At 31.2% G+C, this 18,377-nt stretch overlaps 2 protein-coding genes across 4 annotated transcripts; one reads left to right on the top strand and one right to left on the bottom strand.

Moving 5' to 3' along the window:
• The first annotated feature begins 1,383 nt into the window (after positions 1–1,383).
• Micu1 (Mitochondrial calcium uptake 1) lies at positions 1,384–11,823 on the top strand. 2 transcript variants are annotated; one of them, XM_078181897.1, is made up of 11 exons: positions 1,384–1,924; positions 2,391–2,538; positions 7,468–7,627; positions 8,961–8,998; positions 9,201–9,315; positions 9,583–9,743; positions 9,926–10,042; positions 10,539–10,663; positions 11,073–11,200; positions 11,384–11,473; positions 11,554–11,823. In XM_078181897.1, the coding sequence occupies exons 1-11, from the start codon at positions 1,704–1,706 to the stop codon at positions 11,703–11,705; spliced, it is 1,455 nt and encodes a 484-aa protein (XP_078038023.1). In that variant the 5' UTR covers positions 1,384–1,703; the 3' UTR covers positions 11,706–11,823. The 2 variants fall into 2 exon arrangements, with proteins under 2 accessions (XP_078038023.1, XP_078038024.1); XM_078181898.1 differs by lacking the exon at positions 7,468–7,627 and adding an exon at positions 4,277–4,436.
• Positions 11,824–11,880: 57 nt separating this feature from the next.
• LOC144470583 (uncharacterized) lies at positions 11,881–14,967 on the bottom strand. Of its 2 annotated transcripts, XM_078181900.1 has the most exons (5): positions 14,701–14,967; positions 13,978–14,053; positions 12,784–12,907; positions 12,592–12,695; positions 11,881–12,446 (listed from the first exon to the last, which is right to left on the bottom strand). In XM_078181900.1, the coding sequence occupies exons 1-4, from the start codon at positions 14,783–14,785 to the stop codon at positions 12,633–12,635; spliced, it is 348 nt and encodes a 115-aa protein (XP_078038026.1). In that variant the 5' UTR covers positions 14,786–14,967; the 3' UTR covers positions 11,881–12,446; positions 12,592–12,632. The 2 variants fall into 2 exon arrangements, with proteins under 2 accessions (XP_078038026.1, XP_078038025.1); XM_078181899.1 differs by having other exon boundaries at positions 11,881–12,695.
• Between the last annotated feature and the right edge of the window lie 3,410 nt (positions 14,968–18,377).

Below are 18,377 nucleotides of genomic sequence, written 5' to 3'. Positions count from 1 at the left end.
AGCGCGACTCCGCGATCATAATATAAATGTTTAGTCTTCCGACGAACCCCAGCCCAAGGGCTGGGACCACCCGTTTCCGAGTCACTGTATCATCCGCGGTGTAGGCCTCCACGATTCAAACATAAAAAATGTTTAGTCTTTTAACCGACGCCAGTTTAAGGGCTGGGACCACATGTCACGGTATAATCCGCGGGATGATCTGGTCACATAGGCCCAGTCCCCACCACCAAATATTCTAGTTCAGCCACGTATAAAAGGGCTAAGATTTTTCTTCTCATCGGACAGTTTCAAGTCAAATTGCGACGCGAGACGTAGCAAGATCGAGCCGAGTTTTCCTCCGAGCAATAGTTAACCCCCGCCGACTTGGTGCGTAAACCAGGAAGCGTGTCTTAGGACCATTGCGATTCTTACACTACACTCATACACTTATAGTAGACTGAAGTTGTTAAATTATATTAGTTTTACTTTCAATTCAGTGTACAAGCTTATTTCATTTCATCTCCCAGTTCGAGTCAATTGTTGGGAACGATCCCACAAAGATACGCCTTTACCGCTCGAGGTATATCTATTAATATTTCTTTCGAAGTTACGCGGCCAATTAGAATCAATCCAAAACCCCATTACCCAATCAGTGGCGATCCGTTGATGAAAGAGACAACGGCCAGTCCACGCATTTCCTATCTAAGTGGCGACCCGGTGATGAAAGAGGCATCGGCCAGTCCACGAAACCTTTTACCATTACACTTTGTGGCGACCTGTTGATGAAAGAGGCAACGGTCAGTCCGTGAACCATCCCTACACCTAGTGGCGACCCGGTGATGAAAGAGGCATCGGCCAGTCCACGCATTCCTTACCCGGCCACGTGTGCAGTGGCCCTCGGCTCGTAACAATGCATTTTATTTTATATAGATAAATTAGATGATTATTTAATCCTCCTACTGCGATCGAGTTTTTCATATTTTAGTATGTAATTGCAAGCTAATTTTATTTGTTATACAGGCACGTCCGAAAAATTATATTAAAAGAGATGTAGGGAAAGAAATAAAAGAATTTTATAAATGTTTTACATATGAAAAAAAGTTTTAGTAGTTACGTTTGTAGTAATTCAACATTCCGTTATAATTATTAACTATTGTAAATAACTATTGTAAAGCTTAAAAATTTATTAACATTGCAATCTTATTTCTATAGTACATGTTTCATAAATGCTGTTTCCATCATTTAAATGTTCGCGTCCTATTAGCTTATCGCTTTCAAATAATATTCAACACTTCTAGTAAAAATGAAATATATAGAATAATCGATTCTTGCTAACGTGCCTAAATTTCTGTACTATCGGTAACACTGAGCGCTACACAGAAATGGCAATAGGGTTCTAAAGCCCCAGGAATTGGGGCTATAAAAATACATTGCATGAGTGGTCTATTCTATATCTCGTCTGTGGTGGCAAACTATTTTTGTGTGACACAAGATTGAGTGGTTACAATTTTATTCACTCACAGTATTAACTAAAAAATATTAACTAAAAAAACAAAACACTCATTGTGAGATAAGTTAAATACATAACATGTTGACGAAAGATAATGATAATGTAAACATTCAAAGTTATTTAAGTCATAATAATTGAATTTTTAATACACATCTCCTTTGAGCAATATATATGACTTTTGTCAGTCCCTAAATTTCATTGCAAAGTATTGGAAATGTTTGTTAATAAGGTTATGAGCACATTAACTCGCAACACCTTGGGCAAGAACATTCAAAAGTCTGTGTTAATTGCTCATAATGTCAATAATGTTCGATATTCAATGCCAAAGAACTATATGCATCTTACATACGAAAGAGATGAGCGAAAGAAACATTATTTATTTTTGTTATTGGGGGTACCAGTTTGTTTCATCATTGGTCTTATAAATTGGAAAAGGTAAGTTTTATACTAGAAAATATTTTCTGCAACGTTGTGCATTTATTGTAGCAACGAAATAAATACAAATTTATAACTCTGGAAAAATAATATGAATATTTGATTGATTATAATTTTTTAAAAACGTTACATTAGAATATTAAATAAAATGTAATTGTAAAGAAAATTGAGTAAGTTGAATAAGTTGAATGACCTGAATACTATATATATATATATACATTATTTACATTAATAGACTACTGATTTTATAAATTTATAACAAAAATCAGTAAATAGGATGCAAGATAATGAAAGTACTGAAGGAACTAACAAACACAGTTACGTTACCTTGAACTTATTAAAACTATTAAGAGAGGAAATAAATTTATGTTTCATTTCTGTTTTTTTAATTGACACAAATAATTTTTGCTTTGCATAAAATTCCGTTTATTTATTACTATATGTTTTGAAACCAATTATGTTATAGAATGAATGGGAGATACTTTTCTACAGTAAAAGCTGCAGAGATGATTGCTGATGAAGAAAACAACGAGAATGGGCAGATGATATTGGAACAGGAAGATGATCAAAAGAAAAAGAAAAAAAAGACAAAAATTGGTTTTCGTGATCGAAAGGTTAGTAACTTTCTGACATCTTTATTATTTAATTCAATATGTTATTAAATAATGTGATAGATGTTTGTACATGTGTAAAATAAATGAATATCTGGTTTGTATAAAAACATATACATATGACAAGTGCATATGGAAATAGTACATATTTAAATTACTGTTATATGATATAACATACAGTAGCTAGCGAAAGTATTCATACACTATTATTTACAAACTTTAATGTATGAAATAGCGTGTTAAATTAATTTTCTTAACACAATTTAATATTCATATTAAGGGGAAAGGCTCCAACTTTTGTCAGCAAAATTTTGATATGATTCAATAACTTTGATACTAGTTATGAGCCAATTATTAGACTCACTAAAGTATTTGATTAATAAATTAAACAAAATTAAAACGCAATAGAGTGTTTCGTTTAACTGAATACACTCGTAATATGAATAAGAACATCTATGGCCTGATTTTAAAAAATCAAGTATATTTAACAAATATTTCTTGATTAAAAAATTTGCCAGTACTATATGCTACCATGCAACTCCAGACCATGATCGATTTTCCTCCATATTTCACTGTTTGGTGTAAATTTAAATTTTCAATTCCATATTTGTTTCTCACCATACATAATTTTGATCATCTCAGTGAAAGATAGTATAATAGTCGTCTGCATTATATTATATTTTATTATATCATTATATCACAAAATCTGTTGACATAATTGAGGATGTACTCTTGTATTAACATGTCAGTTATTATATTTGTGAGTTGAGCTGCAGATACGGTAGAATTTTGTATCACTTTGTAAATGATAACTTTCTGTCCTTTTCCAATCAATCTCTTTTATTCACCTAAACAAGCTTTGTTCACAATTGTCAACATTTATATTTGTTGCGAAGAAAGATAGAATAATTTTATAGGAATCGAATCTTTTAGTGAGTCATCCATTGAGCACATTTCTAATCAATGTGTCATAACAACTGCCTATATTGTTGAAACATATTAAACTTTGATTAACAAATATAAGTATATATTTGATACTGATATATTAAACTACTATACAAAGCATAATAGTTTAACATTCATTCTTTTGTTCATTAAAGTTTGCAAATACATATAAGCATTTGAACACTTTCGTGAGTCAGTGTGTAATATATTATTACAAAATATTGTTAAATTATTACAAAAGGAAATAGGTATTTATAACCCTCACATCTTACGATTAATGTAGATAATTTTTATTTTACATAAAAATTTGCAGTCTACATATAACGAATTTCTAATTTTCTTTCATGTACAAATAGTTGTAAAAAGAAGAAACATTTGTAAAATACTTTTGGGTGTTTTAGTATATTATAAAGCTAGTAAAATTCATAATTTTTAATTTGACTTAATCAGTTGTTTGGAACTTAGTTTTCATTTGTTTTAATTGTTTACATTACAAAAACATCCTCAGCTGAATGATAATACTTCGATCCTAATATTACTAACATAAAGGAGTTGGATTTTCACCACCTCAGGAAAGAGTCTTTCGAGCAAAGTAAGCAAGACAAAAGGTTTGAAAATTGATTTTTCATGTGATGGTACACCATGATCTTAATCTGAAATGACTTCTAAATGCTAAAAATGTTTATAGTAAATTCTTTCACTCTCGAGAACGTTAAAAATGTCGATACGAGGTTGAATGTAAACATAATTCCACAAAGGTAATATTTATTTACCGTTCTGTAATAAATGATTGCAGATTATAGAATACGAAAATCGTTTACGAGCTTATTCTACACCCGACAAAATATTTCGTTACTTTGCAACTGTAAAAGTAACGACTTTAGATAGTACCGATATATACATGACTCCCGATGACTTTTTGAGAGCAATTACTCCCGGCATGAGGCAACCAGATGGTATAATTTTCTATTTTTTTTATAGTGCCTTTATTTTATACTTTTATTTACCACTTTTCACTTTACTAACCATTCATTTCATCCCTTTGAGTTCACATTAATATTGTCTTACTTAATACTAACGATGTGTTATTGAGTTTTTTATACATATACGTTAGATCTTTCCGTATCCGAATTAAATAAGAGACTTTGCAGTCATGTTTATATAAAAGTTATTACACATTCTAATCTTTAAATGAGACAGAATTACGTGAAGTGATTACCTGTTATTTTATCTAATTGAATTGAAAATAAAAAGTTGTTTGCAAATTTGTTTCCGTCACTACAAGTAATGAAAGTTATTCATTACTGTAATTTATTTTTAATGTTCATTCTAAATAAAGTTTGTCTAATGAGTCTGGTGCAGATATAAAAGTATTCTGATAATAGATGTTTGGATACGGATAGGTGTTCCATAAATTCAATAATTTCACTATACTTTCTATTTCTACATATTTCTGGTTATTCATGTTCACAAAAATATTTATTATTTTAAAAACGTCTCAACGCAGTCGAAACTCCTTGCATTATTCATGATCCACAATCAGTATTGAATACTGTACTGAACATAATTATAATTTTCGTAAACGCAAGAAATGATGTTGTTTAAATAACATTAATTTCTTAAGAAGTAATAATTTAAAATAATCGTTTGCCTTTCTAAGAGAATTGAATTTTAAGGGGAATTATGGAAACGAAGAGACTCTACTTTGTAGTAAATAATTATCAAATTATATTTTTTAGCAAACCATTATTATTTGAGAAAACTAATTAAAATATATGTGAAGTAGAGCTGATGTAAGAAATACAAATGTATTTGTCAATGACAAGAGAAACAATGTAAAAATAACGTCAAATTGTGATTAATAACACTGTCCAACAAGAATTTTGAACTATATTATCCAATAGATGATCCTTATAAAATTTTTCATCTAAAAGATAATCTAAAAGCTAAATTACTCTAAGTTTTCGAAGAACTTGAATTTCTGAAAATTGTTTTATTTGGGGTAAAAAGAAACATTACGTAAAATCTAAAAACGTTAGAAATTGTACATATTTTAGAAGATAGAGAAGAGTTTCCTGAATGTACTAGTATATACAATTTTTAATTCAATCATATTTCAAGTGGTTGTAAATATCCATCAAAGTTTTAAAAAGAATCCTAGTGCGCATTTTTTATCTTACATGAACATAATTTAACGAAGAATTCTTCGTTTGACACGAAGTTACTACACAACATCGGATTTTATGGTCAAGAAAACTACTACAATTTAATTGACGATAATAATAAACTGAAGATTTATAAAAATTAACACGTTTTTAGATTGCACACATTCTTTTCGTAACGCATTCTTACATTCAAGAGCATTTAACAGTTGTCGCGAATATCTTACACTTTTAAACTCGCTTTATAATATTAGTTATAAAACTAATAATTGTAATACTAGCGCGTCTATTTTATAATCTATTAATAATAATTTAATAATTCTCAGTTTCGTTAATAAAAAATTATTAAATTGTTATTTATAAATTATAACTTCTTAATAAAGCTCTATATGATCTATGTTTACATAATATTTTTTTCTTACTTTGTGCCATAGAATACAGTGACAAAATTTGAACATTACAATCTGGGACACCCTGTGTATAGTAGGTAGACAGAATAGATCCCTTAGTTAGAATCCCAAGTTTCTATTTATCAACTTTTCGTCAACGGGCAGTACTTCGATGTAATTTAATTAAAACTCAACTGCATTCACTTCACGTTTATTCCGTTAAATATTTTCTTTTTAGAATAGAATTTTGTTTTCAGCCTTTCGGCCCTGAAAAGGAACTGGGTTTTACGTAATCTTAATTATATTACACAAACAGTTGGGACCGAAAGCAGGCGAATTGAGTTGGTGTTCTGCAAATTCGTCTAAACGAAGGAGTGGGGATGCGTGCGAATGGGATACCGATATTTAATGTTTCATTCGATACTTCTGAAATGCAGTTTGAAGTCTCGTTTCCTAGATTTGGTGAGATAGGAACGTATTTGTGGTGACAGTGGTTCTCGGTGATTTGCACCATGCAGCGGAGTGGGGGCATAAGTGACATATTCCCACTCTTTCGTCTTGAAATCTGGCTTGTTGCTCTGACTATGCTGGTGAGCATAATTTATAGTCTCTGTCTGTATGCATTCCAAATGATAAAATCTCATTTAAGAGATTTGTAATTGTTTAGTTGTGTCCCTCATTTGGTGATGGAATAGTATACCCTACATTGATTTTACTATATTAGACCCTCTTTAATATAGAGTCACATAATCATGGTAGAATATAATATTACAGTGTAACCGTAATCTAACTGTAGAGTGTCCACGAGAGGGTGGCACAGATATTGACAATGCATAATATTATAATATACATATTATAACTACACATATACATATATGTATAATTATAAATTATCTAATTTACTTTTGTAATAGTAAACTGCTTTTTATTCAATATTAAGGAAATATATTAAAAATTATTTGTCTTGTGAATGGCTTGTTTTTGTAATTCTTGCTAGAAGTTTTCTATTACATATTATACAAATCTAAAATGTTGCGTGTTTACTCTAAAGATGGTATGCAAAGTACATGATGCATAAAGTGATGTTCTAATTTTAAATATACAAAATATATATGTATGTATGCATAGTGCATGCTTATGCACCCACTGGTGCTCCCACCAATTATAGGAAATGAAATCTCAAATCAAAGTGTGTTCGAAGGTACAGGGTACCAAGTGAAACATCAAAATTTCAATCACATACATCCCCATGTTTCCATTTCGTTTAGTCTATTAGTTGAATTCGCAGAAATCACCACCGCATTCGTTTAATTACACTACATATGTATTAATATTTAAAGCGTCTCATTATTTCGTTCGACACAAATTGTTTTATTTTTCTTACGTTCTGGAACTATCATGGTCCATTGGAGGCATTAAAGATATTTACAATGCAGATCATTGAATATGAAAATCGCGTGAGGCACTATTCCACTCCGGACAAAGTGTTTCGATATTTCGCTACGTTGCAAGTGATTAACAACGACATTCACGAAATCTTCATGACACCCGATGACTTCTTGAGATCTATAACGCCCGGCGTAAAACAACCCGATGGTAAATTTTGAATAATCTTATAATTGTGTGTAAATGTCGCTGTAGTATAGTGAGACGCTTCCAGATTTGTATAAAAGAATACATAACAGGACATACACATGAATGTATAAAATATGTGTACACGCTCCCAAGAGAGCTGTGACGTACATTATCAATACTTCATGGTTCTGAATGATACTTTTGTGTTCTCAATAAATATATTGTCCATATTTCTTGCAAACCCTAAAGATGTCGAGAACCTTGAAATATTGATAATATTATTGATAATTTATGGGTGTCTTTAAAATGAAGGTGATGTATCGAAGCTCTAGTTATTATGCTATAGCTCGGTAGAATGGCGTAAATTTACTAGCCAAGGTCATCGACGTCACATTATAGAACAGGTAGAATGTATCGCCTTTTGTTGACTCAGTTAAAATTTCAAATTATATTTTTTCTCCAGATGTTTATACAGCGTAATGTAAGAAAGAAAGTGCATAGTGGTCGAAATAATAATAGGTTCTCGAAATCTCGATTTCGTTAGTTTTTTCGCTTCGATTGATCTTGCAAATCCTGAATCGGTAAATAAATTTTTCTGTTAATCGCATTACAAGAAAACTATATAAATTTTTTCAAGTGTCTTTATTTAATGCATGGACGGCGAGGTGCGAGTACATTGGGCCCAGTGTATAAATGTTGTTATTTGGCTATTTAGTATCTAGCAATTTATTCAATTTGCACATGCTTCATTAAGGCTTACAGAAAAACTATCATATAGATGAAAAATCTTGATAAATATGTCGTAACGAAATTGATAACTAGAATTATATGTATATCTTAAGCATCCTCAATATTATTTTTTGTCCCGCCCTTCGAGGGCGTTAATTTGAAAAATCAGTTTTTTTCTATTTCATACATATATGACTTCATCAAGCGAATAAAGCCAAGATGTGAACAAAATCATACTAAGATTTAGTAAAGCTTTAAACATTTTTTTCCAAGGGTAAAGGTCATTTTCAACTCTATTATCCATGCGATAGCCAAGATCAAACATTTCTTGAAATCGTGTACATTTAAATGAAGAAAGATAACAAAGATATTTTTAGTTTAATTTATTTGTAGGATTGTTCTCAGAATAACCATTACAGTTATTAAGCTTTGATGAACCCTATTTTTGTGGAGAATATTTTATAAACTTCTATTAAGAAATGACTGTGTAATACGAATTCTTTTTTTATATGTAACACCTGCATGAGCATGTGAATGATCGGCATGATAATATAATCACAACTGAATCGTGTATTTCATTGCCAAGAAAATATATCATGCATTAAAACGATACCATCATTTTCAGGACTTGGTCTGGATAAGTACAAACGCTTTGACCCAAAGGTGAGTGATTTATTATTTCGCCTGTAATATTTTATTAATATATAAACTGGACTAATAATTCTGATCAGCTTGAAAATGTTCGTTAATTTTAATGGCATCAAAAAATATTAAGTGCATGTTATATTGTGTTACGAAGCTCACAGTAATAACAATTTTATAAAATTCTTCAATATAATAATTTTTACCTACCTTTTTAATGTAGAATGTTCATAATAAACTGGAACTATCCCTAGACGAGGATAGTATCTTCTACAAACTGGGAAGTGCCGGTTTAATCACTTTCTCCGATTACATATTTCTTCTCACCGTATTATCCAGTAAGTACCATTTTTATGTATAAAAATTAAATTAAAATAAAGCTACTTTGTTTTTTTATTTTTAGTATCTGAAGATTTCTTTATTTAACTCAAAATTCCTCTCCATAGATATACAAATTAATGTAATATAAGAAATGTTTACATTTTAGATTTTTAATATCTGTACATGTGTTGAAGAAAATATCTAAAAACAATAACAGCATTCGTAATTATGAATATTTAAAACAAAATCTTATTATTAACAGTAAACATGCTTTTCTTTTACAGCTTCTAGAAGGCATTTTGAGATTGCTTTCAGGATGTTCGACTTTAATGGTGATGGAGACGTTGATTCTGAAGAATTTGGGAAAGTTGCAACGTTAATCCGACAACAAACCAGTATTGGAAGTCGACATCGTGATCATATAACTACTGGCAACATGTTTAAGGTATTAAACATCATTTCTTAATTTTTAATTACTTAACGCATTTGCCGCCAGCGTTTTATTTTAATTACATGCTCTATAGTTACAATATCCTGTTGTATTATAACGAAATGTTATAGACATAAACATCTTTTCATTTTTCAAAGTTCATATCATGATTAATTCAATGTATGTTATGTGTTTAGGGTGTCAATTCCGCTTTAACGACATACTTCTTTGGGTCAAATATGAAAGGAAAATTGACGATTGAAAAGTTTCTCGAATTTCAACAGCAATTACAGACGGAAATACTGAGTTTAGAGGTAAGGGTAAATCAGCAAACGATGCTAATGATAACGAGAACAACGATGAATCTTTCGAAACTCGATTTGGTCTAAATTTTACAAATAGCTCACATTTTAATATAATGTCCTGTAAGTTCGAAAAGTTCTATGCTTCGATTTCGCTGAAATTCTGAAAACAGGTTTTTATTAGATATTAACAATGTGTGATAACCTAAACCAGATCTAATCTAATTAAAAAATAGTGGAAAAAGGACTTGAGAGCTTAATTAAACTTAATTAATCGCGAAAAATTCATGTGGCAATCTTTATTTTTATTTAAAAGGAGCTATTTATAAATTTTCAATCCAATTAGTTATATCCGATTTTTAGAAATACAGTCGCGACAAGTATAACTTATTCATCCCAAATATCTACTAAATGCGTAAAATTAAAGATGTATATAGTCTGTTATTACACAGTCTTTTGTGAGAAAAGAGAAAAACTGTTTAATAAATGTTCGAAAAAAACGTTACAGTTCGAGAGAAGAAGTCCTGATGAAGATGGTAAAATATCAGAGCAAGACTTTACAGAATTATTGTTAGCATACGCAGGATATCCAGACAAAAAAAAAGATAAAATTCTAAAAACTATAAAAAAACGGTAAATATATGCATTTACAATGGCAGTATGTCTTGGCTTATATTCAAATCACATGTTACTTATTTTAATAACTTAATATAATAATAATTTATTACGAATTTATAACATAGACATACTTTTTCTTTCTCAATCTTGTACTGAGTATATTATTTTTAATTCAGATTAAAATATATTACTAATCACATATCTAATTACATTATGGTAGGATTTCTATGTTCGAAGGCAACGTAGAAAATCGCGAATGTGCTAAATGTATTAAATTAAATTATATATTAATTCTTTTTTCGAAAGATGTTCTAAGATCGCGCGATTGTTTTCTTCAACATGTTGTTATTATTTTTTAATAAATTCATGACCTCACAGGTACACTTTATTTTAATCATTTACATCAACTTATGTCTCGTTTCAGTTTCAAACAAAATCCACAAGGAATAAGCAAGGATGAATATTTGAAGTTCTTCCACTTTTTAAATAATATTAATGATGTAGATACAGCGTTGACATTTTATCATATTGCAGGAGCATCAATTGATCCAGGTTTGTGTCCACATTAATTGAAACCTTCTGTCAATAGAGCTACTATTTTTTGCTACTTAATGACTATTTTTCTAGAGGTGTAGGTTTAAAATTTCATACACCTCGTGTGTTTTAATATCACTATCAAACAACACATTACATTTGTTTCGTATTTATACAAAAAAATATATTTCTTTTTTCTAGCTACTCTGAAGCATGTTGCAAAAACGGTGGCACATGTGGACTTGAGTGATCATGTCATCCAAGTTGTTTATACAATTTTTGATGAGAACAGTAAGTATTTTCTTATCAAAACGCAAGAACTGTACGTATATGTCAGACAAATCATGGCTTCATTTCTTGTATATTTACAGTGGACGGTCAACTAAGTAACAAAGAATTTGTCGCTGTTATGAAGAATAGAGTTTTGAGAGGACTGGAAAAACCAAAAGATACTGGCTTTGTAAAATTGATCGAGTCTATGGCAAAGTGCTTAAAAAGTAGTTATATGTCCTTCGATAATTAAAATTAACATAATTCAAAATAATCATTTTATCATACACGAAGAATAAAAATAATTATTAACGACTTACTTGTTTCGAATAAGTAAACATAAATTATTAACTGAATAAAAGATTACTGAAACATGAACAAGTACTATCTTAGTTTTTATTCTTTATGTCCATTTCCTATTTATACATGGTTTTGTATCATACAACATTTCGTGCTTAGTTCATTTGTTTGTACAATATCGTTAGAAATAATGATGAAATACTAAAAAAATTGAAGAAAGTTACCAACAGTTGATGTGGGGTGATAGAGTCAGTTATTGTGGATTGACAAATTGCTGTGCTTTTGATTTTCTTTGGATATAAGTAACTTTATATTCGTTAAATAAGACATATTAAATATTTTTATCTAAAAATAAAAACAATTATAAATGTAAAGCTAATTGTGAACAAAAGCAAATCAAAGTCTCAGGAATTAATCGCTTCACAGTAACCAATTCCACTATCCTGGATATTACAAATGATAATAATTCTAGCAATCGGATATATGGGTTCTATATGTATATGGAATCAAAATTTGTCCCTTTCATTCACGAGTTATTTAATTTCTCAAAAATGCTTTTCTATACTCCCATTTTTGTTCCGATCGCCCATAAGATCGCTGAGCTGCCCTGCGATGTCTGTTTGTTCACTCGACAGTCATGAAGCGTTGTGCTCTTTCTAGTTGGTAGAGAGAGAGCAATTGCGGAACGTCGTTCCTAACAGTAATATTATGTAAGAAATGTCTTCTTCTAACTTTTATGTTTACTTTCGTTTGTATATAAAAATTTAATTTGGACTAATTTATTTATGTGTTGATTTTATTGTTTTATGTTTTATAGACCAATAAATGTCCGGGCTTACTACTTTTCGGTTGTAGAGAACCTCAATAGAAATCATATCATTTATTTGTGATTAATATCCCAATACTGTTCGCCATAGGTGCCACCTATATCAGCCCATTTGACCTATAAAAATACAATTGTACCTTTAGAATTCATCACGTACTAATGTAGTTTACCAAGAAAATAATTTATTTTAAAGTGACGACGGTACCTTTCCCCGATGACGATTTTCTAAAAAATCTTTTTCTTCAAATCTTTGCTCCCACTGAATCGGATTTTCACAAACATATCCAAACTGTAATTTGTCTCCAGATTGGCGTTCTAAAAAAATGTCCCTGAAATTTTTAATTTTTAATTTATATATAAAAACATCGTGGAAGCATCGTATATTTATATGTGTAAACCTATATGAAAATTGTGTCTTAGTTTCTGCTTATTCTTTTTAATTCAAAATATTTTAATACGGAGGAACAATGAGGAAATACGTTAATAAAAATAATCTAGACCACTGATATCATCAAGTAGAGGTCGGGGTATAACTCTTCCATCTCGGCAACCACTGCCGAGCTGTAGTTGTTATTTACCTACTGTCACCCATATTTTCACGAAGAAAAAAATGACTTCACATTAGCTGTGGAATAATTCCTTTCTAGGTGTAACAGGAGTTCTGAAACGTCCTGTATATTAAAGTCTAGTTACGCCAATGAATTTTCGATTATAATAGATTAGCAAAATGATCCAATCGAATGATCATATTGATTTCAATTTTTCCAGTAATACAAGTTCGTACAGACCGCGTTGTATTTCATTTTCCCGTTTTAAGTTTACTCGTACAATCACGTTGTCTGAATAATTAACGATTGTACTTTTACCGAGTCCAAAGATGTAATGTAATGTGCTTATTGCTTATTTATTGATTTGTTTATTTTTATTCATTTCTTATAGCTTTGGTTTTAATGCTCTAGTCGTTGTAAATTAATTAATCTATTATTTATTGTTGTATTTTTATCCTACGGAGATTTATTGTTCTACTGTTTTCGTTATATTTATATAATAATATTGTTATATTATTCGTTTCCTTTTTATCTTACCTTACTTATTTATTTTATGCTATTTATCTTTATTCCATCAAATTTTTAGCGTGCGCATAATGTGATATTTCTATGGTTACCCCCAAGTAGTGAACGTAACCCCGAGGAAACATGTTTTGATTAATAAACGAATTATATATTGTTCAATGAATATATTAGATTGGAAACTATGAAACGAGCGCCGCAGCTGAACACAGACTAAACGAAAACGCCCGTTTCATAGTTTCCAACCTAATACTATTAGCTATAAGTATATCGAATGAAAAGTTACTTCACGTAAATTATGTGCCAATGACATAATATTACCCACTCACTGAAAGAGTTCCTTTTTCATTGCCAATTCATCAAGAATTTCGTCATCCGACTTTCTCCGAAGCTTGTCTTCTTCGTCTAGAACATTTTTTAAGTTTTTTAGCAAGATATGAAATCGACAAATTTTTTAAAAATTTGAGTCTGAGGTTTTGATAAGATTCGCTGAAAATGCTAGGAAGTTGATTTTGAGATAAATGTTTTACGTATGACGTCAAGAAATTGTATAATATTATTTAAACATTTCATTGATGATGATATGTTCGTTCATGTTCTCTTGTAAGAAAATGTAGTACCGTGCAATCGTTGACGGGACCGGGATTTCTACTATTTCCGCCTAATCAACCTTGTTTTAAAATAGACACTTTCAGCTATCATTAAAGCTAAGTTGCATAAAAATGGACCCATAATATTATGGTCCAATAAATGGACCTATTCCATAATAATAGAAACGTATATCAAAATTCATCTGAACTATTGCTTTAAGTTCGAATAATTATTTCTTGTCTTTTCCCAAGTGCCAGAAGTCCACGAACGGAATAATCACAACGTAATAAAAACTTTTGAAATCCTACTAGTAGCAACAGTTCTTTTTCACAAATATTCTTTAAGAAAAACTAAACAATTTCGACAAAAGCTAAACTTATCTAAAAAGAAAATAGGGGTGCAGTCTAACTATCAGACATATTTGTGCAAAGGATTAAAATAAATTTTCGTCGACAAATTACCTGGACGATGATTTTGTATTCTTTTTCCAGGAGTTTCAACAATAAGAAGAAAAATGACAGATGTCACAGTAAGAATTCTAAACATTTTGCACTTGTTATAACTTTGTCGCAGTTGGTAATGATGACAATAAGTGAAACGTTCTATTCCCAAGAACAGAAATCACTCACGGAGTTTGAATTTCAACTGATCGATTGGTTTATCCGTAGTGATGGTTTATCCGTAATGCTCCGATTACGCTGTTATATCTGGAAAAGTAACAGTCGCCGTACCTTCAATTAGGTATGCTTTCACCAGTTGTAGTATGTCTCTTATATTCCGTCATTTGCTCACGTTACTTCTATTAAAGCAATTGGATGATCTACTACTAACCTTATTATGTTAGCTTTACATTCGTAGCATGTATGAATACAGAAAAATAAAATTAAATTAAATTCTCAGAACCGTTTGATAGAAAGTTAAGAAAGTATACGTTATATGTATCAATGTGCGAACTGTAAGGCCTAAGCATAACATTTTCGAGATACTGGGAGACCCGAGTTTTCAATTTGGGTTTATAAAGCCAGTCGCTGTTAAAGATTTTTCGAGTAAAGAGCTTACTGATGCGCTATAAAATCAAGTCTTTACTTAAGTATTTTAATTTATTTGATAATATATTGTTACTACATATATTGCATATGCAATTTCTGCTTCTATAATAAATCTTCCTTTTTATATGTTTCCCATTTTTCAAAACTAAAATTACTTACTTAAAAATAGGAAAATATTCTTATGTACATGCATTTAAATAAGGAAAATCGATCTAAAACTGTTAAACGGGGGACACTCTATAACTACATCCTTGGTCATGGATGATGGTTATAATTTTACATAAAACGTTTCTTTTTTATGATTTATCTCATTCTTCTTATAATTTTGCTGTCTCTTAGTTTTGCTATAATTAAGCTATATCAAATTACGCAATGTTTCTTATTTAGAATACCATTACAACACAGACCTAGCTATAACTAAAAAATAAGGGGTAATGTAAAAACCGTTCACTGTCGAAGTTGCTCGCTCACTCAAAAAATCAACTACTAGCGGATCCCATAAGTTCTTTCCGCGCTACGCTATGTATGACCTCGAAAGTATGCTCGATGGAAATCCGTGATATAATGTGCGTGAGATAGTGAATGCCACTAATATTCTAAGGACGACGGAATATAGTCGTTTAATCAAGATGTGATATGTGAATCGGTATGAAATTTGATTTCCACACCAATTAACGGAGACCGACTTTATGAACCACATCTCTACGTACCATTTGCTTCTTTAGCGACATGAAAAAAAATCCTTTTTGAAAAAGTCTTGTTACTGGAGACGAAACTTGGATTTTATAATAAAGTTCGTATGTAACACAATAAATCAACCTTAAACAACGAATATCGATTATTGATTTTGCATTTAAAAAGAAGAAGAAACTTATGCTGGTTGAGGAAAAAGAAATGATAGGTACAGTAATTCGATGAACATTCATTTGATTCACGTGTAGGACAATCTTTATTACTTTATGTAATACTAATACAACATAGTTCTACAAATTGATATAATAATAATATCGTTATATTATTACAGTTTAAATCACTAAACTTTTAGTTGTATTTCTTGGGTGCGTGCGTGTATGCTTAAATCTAGTCTCACATAACTACACGTACACATACACAGGCATACACACACACGCACACATTTTTCACTTACTTGTACCGATTAATTCTTTCATGTCATATAAATAGAGTATTACATGCCCGCGTATGTTTGTGTACACATGTATAGTTAGACGATATTTCTACCCTTCGTAATAGGGTTTGCTCTTATCTTTTACTTACCGCTCATACATACATACGTACATATATATATATATATGTATCATCAAGATATTATAAATAATATTATACTTTATAAAAGCACTTTTTCTTGCCTATAATATTAACGTTAATTCTTCTAATGATCGCATTTTATCTCTTCCGTTTTTAAGGATTTCTCTTCGCAATGGTTTGTCTTAAGATAATAATATATAATGCGCTCTGTCTATAAAAAACGCCGTCCTTGTTTTCGGCAGCACATCTATAGGCAGAGGTATGTCGAATTTTTTTTGGCCAGCAGGACACTTCAAGCACTTTTTTTTTTAAATGCTGACATCGATAAGTTTCGGAGTTGTTTATGAGAATAGAGAATCTATCCTATGATAAATACGATCGTTCGTACAATCCGGACACAAGTAACAGGACGCGGTCCGTCTTGGCTCACGATATAAACGCGCCTAGTTAGCGTCTATTACTTGCTCCGGCAAGAGAAAAAAAGCCACCTTTGGCTGTAAGTCCGACTGAAAGCAAAGAAAAGGCCGCCTGTGCCGGTCAGTTTGACAACGTAACCAAGCATGTTCATTGGCAGACCGTACCGTACGTACGGTATCGTCTCGTTTCATCCTGTACCGTTCGTGCAGTTTTTCATAGTAATAATCATACACCTACGAGCCCACAACAATATTTCTTCGAATCAATCACAGCGTTAGGATTTTAAGTGCAATCCAACCAAGGTCGAATCAGTGAATGTCAACCGAATACCGAACCGATGGCCGGCCTTTGGTGGTCCTTTGACGAGAGCTTTTGTTTCCAAAGTCTGGCGAGATGCTTAATATTTAAGGGGTTGTGGTACATATTGTGAGCGGTCTCTGCGACGAGACTCTGTGTCGAACACCCGAACTTGTTCACATTTACTAACTCGATTTGTTGATCCGACTGTAGGAATGACTTGACAGGCATTCAGTTCAATCTATCTTAACACTTCGCGTATACACGAGATCAGAAACTAAACACCATTCTTGATCGCGAAAAAGTAATTGCAATTTTAAGACAGGGAATTCAAAATGGCAGTAAAAAGTGGACAACGATTAAATAGATTCATCGAGTAAGTTTAAGATGAAACAAATGAATCTGATAAAACGGCGATGGGTAATTCATAGTTCGAAAACAAGTTTGTCTTATAGACATATTACAAAACTAACAAGTAAAAGTGCCTCTGCAGTACAATGCTTCGTGCAGAGTTATAAAGAAGGGGATCACTTGAAACATAGATTAATAACTACAGGTAAGGAACCAAACACTCGAGTTAAATTTAAAAAGAAACTTAAACAGCTTGTAATTATAATTTTCTATACCGTGTGATTATGAATGTAACACCGATTTCCTTTATACATGTTATAGATGTACTTGGCACTTGGTTACCAAAAAATATTATCTTTTGGTGTTGTGTATACCCAATAGAAATACATTGAACTAAATGTCGACAAGTAATTTAAGAATAAAATCTCCATCCTGTAACCGAGTTAAAGAAACGTTATTGTCAATGTACGATGTCTACTATGAGAGAAACTTGTATAACGACCAGAGGTCACATCCATTGGGAGATTCTTGATTGCAGTGTTACGGAAACTTGTTACGCGTTAAACGTGAATTAACGCTTTGAATGCGAACAGTGCCCACTTCTACTTGACGGTGTACAGGATGCCTTAAAAGTCGCTTGCAATCGGGAAATAAAGGATTCTTGAGGTCATTCGAAGTAACTTTTTCCTTAGCGAAAATGAAATCCGTGGCTTCGTTTACGAGTTATTAATGAAAAACAGTGATCAATGAGAGGCGAG

Source organism: Augochlora pura, chromosome 5 (genome assembly GCF_028453695.1).
Source record: "Augochlora pura isolate Apur16 chromosome 5, APUR_v2.2.1, whole genome shotgun sequence".
Classification (NCBI taxonomy): domain Eukaryota; kingdom Metazoa; phylum Arthropoda; class Insecta; order Hymenoptera; family Halictidae; genus Augochlora; species Augochlora pura.
This window is presented reverse-complemented; position numbering and strand designations above follow the sequence as displayed.

What these genes read in the sequence shown, in the direction of transcription:
- LOC144470583 (XM_078181899.1), bottom strand. Translation starts at nt 14,785, where the DNA reads ATGTTTAGAATTCTTACTGTGACATCTGTCATTTTTCTTCTTATTGTT. An exon ending in AATACAAAATCATCGTCCAG is followed by an intron (nt 14,054 to 14,700) that starts GTAATTTGTCGA and finishes AAAATGTTCTAG; the next exon opens with ACGAAGAAGACAAGCTTCGG. An exon ending in ATGAAAAAGGAACTCTTTCA is followed by an intron (nt 12,908 to 13,977) that starts GTGAGTGGGTAA and finishes TAAAAATTTCAG; the next exon opens with GGACATTTTTTTAGAACGCC.
- Micu1 (XM_078181897.1), top strand. Translation starts at nt 1,704, where the DNA reads ATGTTTGTTAATAAGGTTATGAGCACATTAACTCGCAACACCTTGGGC. An exon ending in CTACTGGCAACATGTTTAAG is followed by an intron (nt 9,744 to 9,925) that starts GTATTAAACATC and finishes TTATGTGTTTAG; the next exon opens with GGTGTCAATTCCGCTTTAAC. An exon ending in CGGAAATACTGAGTTTAGAG is followed by an intron (nt 10,043 to 10,538) that starts GTAAGGGTAAAT and finishes AAAACGTTACAG; the next exon opens with TTCGAGAGAAGAAGTCCTGA.